The sequence below is a fragment of the Bison bison genome, unplaced genomic scaffold (genome assembly GCF_000754665.1).
Source record: "Bison bison bison isolate TAMUID 2011002044 unplaced genomic scaffold, Bison_UMD1.0 scf7180017864160, whole genome shotgun sequence".
Taxonomy (NCBI): Eukaryota; Metazoa; Chordata; class Mammalia; order Artiodactyla; family Bovidae; genus Bison; species Bison bison.
Window position 1 is genome coordinate 5,847,355 of NW_011494732.1, and position 9,210 is coordinate 5,856,564.

Genomic DNA, 9,210 nt, shown 5'->3' on the forward strand with positions numbered 1-9,210 from the left:
AAGGAGATCAGCCCTGGGATTTCTTTGGAAGGAATCATGCTAAAGCTGAAACTCCAGTACTTTGGCCACCTCATGCGAAGAGTTGACTCATTGGAAAAGACCCTGATGCTGGGAGGGATTGGGGACAGGAGGAGAAGGGGATGACAGAGGATGAGATGGCTGGATGGCATCATGACTTGATGGACATGAGTCTGAGTGAACTCCAGGAGTTGGTGATGGGCAGGGAGGCCTGGCGTGCTGCAGTTCTTGGGGTCGCAAAGAGTCAGACACAACTGAGCGACTGAATTGAACTGAAACTTTAAATTTGGACTTCCGTGGTGGCTCAGATGGTAAAGCGTCTGCCTACAATGCTAGAGACCCCGGTTCAATCCCTGGGTCGGGAAGATCTCCTGGAGAAGGGAATGGCACCCCACTCTAGTACTCTTGCCTGGAAAATCCAATGGACGGAGGAGCCTGGTAGGCTATAGTCCATGGGGTCGCAAAGAATCGGACACGACTGAGCCACTTCACTTTCACTTCCCTTCCACACTTTAAATTGAGAGGTGATTGTAGATTCACGTGCAGTTGTAAGAGATAACACAGAGATCCTGTGCGCCCTTTCACCCAGGTTCCCCCAGTGACAGCAAACCAGGCTTTTGACACTGATAACAGAGCAGGGAACCACGGCCATGAGGAGCTTCCTGCTGCCTCTGACAGCTGCGTCCCTCCCCCTAGCCGTGAATCAGTCTCCGTTTCTGTAGTTCTGTCATTTCAGGAAGTGTTGTATGCACCGAATCACGGAGTCTGCGCCCCTGTGAGTTGTATTTCCCCCTGCTCGGCCGAGTGGCGCGGGTCTTCACCCGGGCGTCCACGTGTCTCGGCAGCTTGTCCTCTCCCAGGGCTGCACCCCGCTCCTGCTGTGGGTGGCGGCTGTGATGAAGCCCTTCGCCTGCTGAAGGACACCTGGGTGGCGTCAAGGTTTTGATTATGTAGCAGGCCATTCTGGTCACTGATGTGTAGGGTTTTTTTGTGAACATAAACTTTCACCTTTCTGGAATAAATGCCAAAGCACACAACTTCTGGATGGTATGGTAGTTGCCTATTTTGTTTAAAAGGAGTTTCTGAGCTGTTTTCCAGGGTGTACAGTGGTTTATTTTTGTTTTGTTTTTAAAAAAATGTATTTTATTGAAGTACAGTTGGCTTACAGTGTTTCAGGTGCACAGCAAGGTGATTCAGTTACATAAATACACATACGATATTTCTGAAATTATTTTCCATCAGAGGTTATTACAAGATAGCGACTGTAGTTCCCTGTGTTGCACAGTGAACCTTTGTTGCTTGTTGCATATCTGTGTTTTAATCAAAAATCTAGCAGTCTATTCATACTAAGTCAAACAAGTGGAATCAAAATGCCATAATTTTTTTAGTTAGGCAAAAATTCGTAAGTTTTCTAAAATATATGTATTATACATATTTATATGTATACATCAGATATGCAGATGACACCACCCTTATGGCAGAAAGTAAAGAGGAACTAAAAAAGCCTCTTGATGAAGGTGAAAGTGGAGAGTGAAAAAGTTGGCTTAAAGCTCAACATTCAGAAAACGAAGATCATGGCATCTGGTCCCATCACTTCGTGGGAAATAGATGGGGAAAGTGTCAGACTTTATTTTTCTGGCCTCCAAAATCACTGCAGATGGTGATTGCAGCCATGAAATTAAAAGACACTTACTCCTTGGAAGGAAAGTTATGACCAACCTAGATAGCATATTGAAAAGCAGAGACATTACTTTGCCAACAAAGGTCCATCTAGTCAAGGCTATGGTTTTTCCAGTGGTCATGTATGGATGTGAGAGTTGGACTGTGAAGAAGGCTGAGCGCCAAAGAATTGATGCTTTTGAACTGTGGTGTTGGAGAAGCCTCTTGAGAGTCCCTTGGACTGCAAGGAGATCCAACCAGTCCATTCTAAAAGGAGATCAGTCCTGGATGTTCTTTGGAAGGAATGATGCTAAAGCTGAAACTCCGGTACTTTGGCCACCTCATGCGAAGAGTTGACTCATTGGAAAAGACTCTTGATGCTGGGAGGGATTGGGGACAGGAGGAGAAGGGGACAACAGAGGATGTGATGGTTGGATGGCATCACTGACTTGTTGTACGTGAGTCTGAGTGAACTCCGGGAGTTGGTGATGGACAGGGAGGCCTGGCGTGCTGCAATTCATGGGGTCGCAAAGAGTCGGACACGACTGAGCGACAGAACTGAACTGAATTGATATGTATACAAAAGCTTTTCTACTGCTCTTGATAAAGGCTTAAGAAAGAACATCAAAAAAAAAAAAAAGAGACGGAGAAATTGGAAAACATAAACTAAATGATATGGGAGTACTGAATATGAAATAGAAAAAGTGAAACAAACTAGATAAAAGTAAAAGATCATCATGTATTCTGGTTGTTTTTAAACATGACTGCTCATTAGAAACATATCTGGAGCTCTGGAGGAAAAAAAAAAGCAATACCTGAGTATTTTAATTTTCCAGAAAATTTCAAGATGATTCTGATATGCATCTGGATTTTAAAAAGTGATTACAGGCTTTCTGTTGGATCCTAGTTTTGGTGATATATAGAGTTCTGTTATTTTTCTATTGACCAGTCATGATACAATGGTATTAAGTGAGTAATAGTTATATAATCACAATAGTAAAAGGTGTTCATCAGTTTTCACAATCAATAGCCAAACAAACAATAAAAGATAATTACAATTGCAAGCCATAGTGGGAACATGATTAACAATATAAAATAATTATATACAATTTGTGGGGTCAGGCAGCGATGTGGGAAGTGGAAGTGCATACATGCATGTTTCATCCACCCAGCAGTCTGTGTCTTTTGGTTGGTGTATTTAATCCATTTACATTTAAGGTAATCATCAATATGTATGATCCTATTACTATTTTCTTAATTGTTTTAGGTTTATTTTCTGTAGGTCTTTGCCTTCTCTTGTGTTTCTTGCCTAGAGAAGTTCCTCTGGCATTTGTTGTAAAGCTGGTTTGGTGGTGCTGAATTCTCTAACTTTTGCTTGTCTGGAAAGCTTTTGATTTCTCCATCAAATCTGAATGCACGTCTTGCTGGGTAGAGTATTCTTGGTTGTAGGTTTTCCCCTTTCATTACTTTAGATATGTCACGCCATTCCCTTCTGGGTGCAGTTTCTGTTGAGAAGTCAGCTGATAGCCTGATGGGAGTTCCCTTGTTATTTGTCATTTTCCCCTTGTTGCTTTTAATATTTTATCTCTGTCTTTTAATTTTTGTCAGTTTGATTACCATATGTCTCAGGGTGTTCCTTCTTGGGTTTATCCTTCCTGGGACTCTCTGTACCTCCTGGACTTGGTTGAGGAAGCCCTTTCCCATGTTCAGGAAGTTTTCAGCTATTATCTCTTCAAGTATTTTCTCAGCTCCTTTCTCTTTCTCTCCTCCTTCCGGGACCCCTATAATGTGAATGTTGGTGCGTTTAATGTCCCAGAGGTTTCTTAGGCTGTCTTCATTTCTTATCATCCTTTTTTCTGTATTCTCGGCTGTGACAGTGATCTCCATGATTCTGTCCTCCAGGTCATTTATCCATTCTTCTGCCTCAGTTATTATGCCGTTGATTCCTTCTAGTGTAGTATTCAGCTCTGTTTGTTCTTTAGTTCTTGCAGGTCTTTGGTAAACACTTCTTGCATCTTCTCAATATTTGCCTCCATTCTTTTCCTGAGATCCTGGATCATCTTCACTATCATTATTCTGAACTCTTTTTCTGGAAGGTTGCCTATTTCCACCTCATTTAGTTGTTTTTCTGAGATTTTATCTTGTCCCTTCATCTCAGACATCACTTTCTGCTTTTTCATCATGATTAACCTTCTATAACAGGGCTTGTTTTAGGCACTCTGAGACTGTGCTTTTTCTTCTTCTGTCTGCCCTTTGATGAATAAGGCTAAGAGGCTTGTGTAAGCTTCTTGATGGGAGGGACTGGTGATGGGAAAAACTGGGTCTTGCTTTGGTGGGCAGGGCCTTGCTCAGTAAAGCTTTAATCCAGTTTTCTGCTGATGGGTGTGGCTGCATTCCCTCCCTGCTAGTTGTTTGGCCTGAAGCCACCCAGCCCTGGGGTCTCCAGGCTTTATGGTGGGGTTGATGGTGAATTCCAAGAGGGTTTACGCCGAGGGAGACCCTCCAGTGCCCCCGTCCCCATGGAGCCCCTGCCAAGCTGCCTCCACGGGCTCTAGCTCTAGCAGGCAGTTTTGGCTCAGTCTCCTGTAGGGGTCACTGCTCCTTTCCTCTGGGTCTTGGTGTGGGCAAAGTTTTGTTTGTGCCCTTCAAGACTGGAGTCTCTGTTTCCCCCGGTTGTCTTGCCAGCCCCCATTTTCCTTGCTGGCTAAAAACAGCAGCAAGAGAGGAGAGTGTTTCTACTGCACAGATTTATAGTGTTGAACTATATTAAGCTATAGGCTTAATTTTCTACTTTAAATTAAATTCTGCTTTAAATTGAGCCTAATCTTGAGGGCCCTGCCCTGTCATCCAGGTGGATCAGTCACTCAGTTGTGTCCGACTCTTTGCAACCCCATGGACTGCAGCATGCCAGGCTTCCCTGTCCATCAGCAACTCCCGGAGCTTTTGCTCAAACTCTTGTCCATCAAGTTGGTGATGCCATCCAACCATCTCATCCTCTGTTGTCCCCTTCTCTTCCCACCTTCAATCTTTCCCAGGATCAGGGTCTTTTCCAATGAGTCACTTCTTCTCATCAGATGGCCAAAGTATTGGAGTTTCAGCATCAGTCCTTCCAATGAATATTCAGGATTGATTTCCTTTAGGATGGACTGGTTGGATCTCCTTGCAGTCTGAGGGACCCTCAAGAGTCTTCTCCAACACCACAGTTCAAAAGCATCAATTCTTCGGCAGCTTAGCTTTCTTTATGGTCCAACTGTCACATCCATACATGGAAAAACCATAGCTTTGACTGTAGGGACCTTTGTTGGTAAAGTAATGTCTCTGCTTTTTAATATGCTATCTAGGTTTGTCATAGCTTTTCTTCCAAGGAGCAAGCATGTTTTAATTTCATGGCTGCAGACCATCTGCAGTGATTTTGGATCCCAAGAAAATAAAGTCTCCCTGTTTCCATTTTTTCTCCATCTATTTGCCATGAAGTGATCTAGGTGGAGAGATGCAGATTAGGTGTCTGCAAAGGAGAGAATCTGGGGAAAATGCTGGGAAAGATTGAAGACAGGAGGAGAAAGGGACGACAGAGAATGAGATGGTTGGATGTCATCACCAACTTGATTGACTTGAGTTTGAGTAAACTCTGGGAGTTGGTGATGGACAGGGAAGCCTGGCGTGCTGCAGTCCATGGGGTTGCAGAGAGTCGGGCACAACTGAGTGACTGAACTGAAGGAGAGGATCATCCCCCCCCACCCCTCAGTGGTCAGGGCCTCCCAAGATCTTTCTTTGTTCTCACACGTGTGTGTGTGCGCGTGTGTGCACACACGTCCGCGTTAAGAACTGTACACAAGCACCAAACGGTATGGCTGGAGGGGGAGGGTCAGAGCCGAGGCAAGGCAGCGAGGAATCTACAGTCAGAGGAGCAGGAGGAAGGAAGTAGCAGCGAAAATAGCCTGGGTGGGGTGGGGTAGGGTGGGGTGTAGACAGTATTACTACGGGCTGGACCACGGGATGGCTGGTGTGGGGCTGAAGGAGCACTTCTGAGCGAGGTCGGGGCAAAGGAGTAGTCTTCACCTCCAGGAGCGAGGGGGCTGCGGGCCGTGGAGGACCGCCCAGCGAGCGAGGGGAAAGAGAACTGGACTAAACGCATGACGCTGCATTTTTGCCTTTTTATTCAGGTGCACTTTTGGGTTATGTTTCCTTAGGACTTCCTCACCTTTTCTCAGACTTCCCACTACCCCTCTCACTGAGGTCCAGCTGGGCTTCTCCACCCCCAGACAGTCTGTCGCCCCCTGGATGCCCAGAACCCCTGGGCAGATAAATCCCCTGCCCCCGTCTCTGGGCCAGCGGCAGTGGTGCACCAGTGACCAGGAGCCCGGCCTCTGCTCAGACGCGGTGGGCGTGGGGACAGAGTAGAACACGGTCCCTGAGCGGGCTCCTTCCCGGGGTCTCGGGCTTTCAGGTTTGGTCTCAGATCCTGGTGACTAAGCCTGAATTGACACCATGCCAATCCTCCTCTGATAAGAAGTGATTCTTCCACTTCTCTAGAGCAGCAGCAGCTTGTTTAAGAAAAGCCTAGCTCTGAATGTTTAGAGCCAGTCACTTCTAAGAGCACAGTGGCAGCAGTAAGGAATTCTGGTCACAGCAAAGCTCTGGGCACGAAAGCCTCGCAGGTCCCAGGACAAAGCCCAGCCTGTGGGCCAGAGGGAGAGGAAATGGCCTTGCTCTTTAAGAACAGACAGCAGTGTTCAAGATTGGGGCTGGAGGTGGGGTGGGGGCAGCCGCCCAGCCAAACATACACTCTTGGTGCCATGGCCCCGGGGATGGCGCTCGGGGGTTAACACGCTGCTTCTCATCACCCTGCATGGTCCTTTCAGACACAGAACGTTCAGCTCAACAAGGAGATGACGCTGGCCAGCAACCGGAGCCTGGCAGAAGGAAACCTCCTCTACCAGCCCCAGCTGGACTCTCGGAAGGCTCGTTTGACCCAGAAATACCAGGAACTCCAGGTGCTCTTTGAAGCCTATCAGATAAAGAAGACCAAGCTAGGTAACTCTTTTAGGGTGATCTTTCAAGAATAAGGAGCTGATGCAAGGGTACATTTTCAAGCTGTTTCACTAACCAGGAAAGAAATGTTATTTAGGGAACAATTTCAGATTAAGACAGTGATCACTGCTGCCAAAAACCATCTGTATATAGGATTGTGTCACCAGTTTAGAGAAAGAGACTTGATTGCCTTTTCAACAAGATTGCACCTTTTCCAAACAGCATAGGAAAAGCAATATTCTGAATTATGATAGTGCAACTTATGTTTTATCCTGTGAGGTTGGGCCCTCACAGTTAATGCTGAAAGAGATTGATCACTGGGATACTTTATTTTAATGTCACACTTTAATTTGCAGCCATTATGAAGTGACGCAGGAGTTGACTAGCATTGAGGCCTAAGTAGCTTTCCAGGGAACTCTGAGATTCACAGAAGGTTAAAAAGGGCCTTCGCTGGTGGGGCAGCGTTAGGACGTGGTGCTTCCGCTGCCGCGGCCCCAGGTTCAGGTCCTGAGCAGGGAACTAAGACCCCATGTATCGTGCAGCGTGGCCGGATAGAAAGAGAAGGCTAAAAATCACTCTCTGCAGTCACGTTTCAGTACCGTCCAATACCGTGGTCCCTGTATCTCTGTAACTGTAAAAAACGTGTGCTGTAACACGCCTGACCAGACTGAGCAGAGGCGAAAAGACTGGTAACGGTGGTGCTGGCGGGCACGCGGGGCTCTTGCGTTGCTGGGAGGAGTGAGAACTGGAGATGCTGTTTGTCAGCACCTGGAATGCAGTGGAGCCGCGCGCTCTGATTCCTGTCTCACTGGTGGGCGTCTCCCCCACAAAAGCGGATGTTCACGTCTACCAAGAGATACATGCAAGAGGGCTCGTTGTAGCTTTATTTGTAAGAGCTAAATTTGGATGCAGTCTAAACACCCATCTCTGGACTGATGGGTAAGTCGTGATACGCAGCTTTTCGTGCCACACGGCGTCGAAAGGCACGAGCTACCCATTCGTGCCGCCACATGGATGGTCTGAGAGACATGTTGAGCGAGAGAGGCCAGCACAGAGCACCCTGTGTGAGTCCACTTGGGTGAAGCTCAGAACCAGGCAGCGTTCCTGGGGAGTGGACGGCAGCACCTCTGGGAGCAGGGCTGGAGCCTCTGCAGACGTTCTGTCTCAGTCTGGGTTGGGGGGCGGTTTATACACATACACTGGAGATGTGTCTACTTTAGGTGTTTATGTAAATCATCCTTCAGAAATCCTAAGGAAGTAACAGGGTGGTTGCAGGCTTATCGTGGGGTGGGTGGTGACATGGCTGCTCTAGCTCGGGCACAGAGCCCCCCCGCCTCCACCGACCCCGCTGGTTGCGTGCCCTCCTTCCTCTCCTGCATGTTCCCGCGTTCCCTTCTGCTTCTTGGAGAGTCCGCTCACTAGGTGCTCCTCCCGTCTCCTCTCCAGCTAAAGTGCACTCTTTCTTTGAGGGCATGGGGTGGGGCGTGTCGCTCCAAGGGGCTGGGGGCCGAGGTGATCTCTGATGGGGTGCTGGTGCCCCCTGACCCCATCGTGCCTCCTGCTTCTTCCAGATAAACAGTCCAGCAGCGCTTCCTTGGAGACCCTCTTAGCGCTCCTGCAGGCGGAAGGGGCCAAGATTGAGGAAGATACCGAGGTAACTGGCAGCCCCGGGGGACACCCCAGGTTGGGGCAGGCAGGCCTGTGGGCTGAGGAGCGCACCGGGCAGGGGTCCAGGGGAGCAGCGGGGCGGCCAGGTCTTCCCGTGAGGGGCGCGTGCTGCACTGAGACTCAGCACCTGGCCTGTGGGTGCTGGCGGCTGAGTTACCATCTGTCCGAGTCAGCTGGCTGGGCGGAGCCTGTGGGCACGGCCCGCCGAGTACCTGAAGCTCGAGCCTGCTCAGTGATAAGGAAACGAATCGGGGTCAAAAGTTGAGCCGCTGTGGCACACTGGGGCGGGCAGCACGGTGCCAAACTGGGCCGTGTGGTCTGATGACCCACTGGGCAGGGTGGCCCTCGTGGGCACGAGCAGGTTCCTGTCCCGCCGGCCTGCTTGGGGCGAGCGTGTCAGGTCGCAGCCAGCGGAGGGAAGGAAACGCAGGTCTTGGGCCCCGTCGCCTGAAGGCTGCTCTCGCAGGGCCTGCTGCCCGTCCAGTTTGCAGTTCGGGAGGTGGATAGGACCGGCCCTCCTCTCTTCTTGGCCCGTGTCCTGGGTGGGCCACGGTCTGCAGTGAGGAGGGGACGGTTGTGGGGTGGAAGCTCGCCCCGTCTCCCCTTGCCCCGGTCTGTGAGTGGGTCTTCCTCCCCTAATGGCTGACCCGCCCGGCCCATGACCGAGTTTCTCCTGCTCCTTCAGAACATGGCCGAGAAGTTTCTCGATGGAGAACTCCCTCTGGATTCTTTCATCGACGTCTATCAGAGCAAGCGGAAGCTGGCCCACATGCGAAGGGTTAAAATCGAGAAGCTCCAGGAGATGGTGCTGAAGGGGCAGAGACTGCCGCAGGT

General features: G+C 49.2%; 1 protein-coding gene across 1 annotated transcript in view; it reads left to right on the forward strand.

Moving 5' to 3' along the window:
• Positions 1-9,210, forward strand: part of VPS37B (vacuolar protein sorting 37 homolog B (S. cerevisiae)) — a 31,339-nt gene that overhangs the window by 20,217 nt on the left and 1,912 nt on the right. Inside the window, exons 2-5 of the mRNA XM_010841419.1 lie at positions 6,425-6,429; positions 6,538-6,711; positions 8,280-8,362; positions 9,062-9,208. Of these exons, the coding sequence (XP_010839721.1) occupies positions 6,425-6,429; positions 6,538-6,711; positions 8,280-8,362; positions 9,062-9,208 (409 nt within the window). The remainder of the gene's footprint in view (positions 1-6,424; positions 6,430-6,537; positions 6,712-8,279; positions 8,363-9,061; positions 9,209-9,210) is intronic.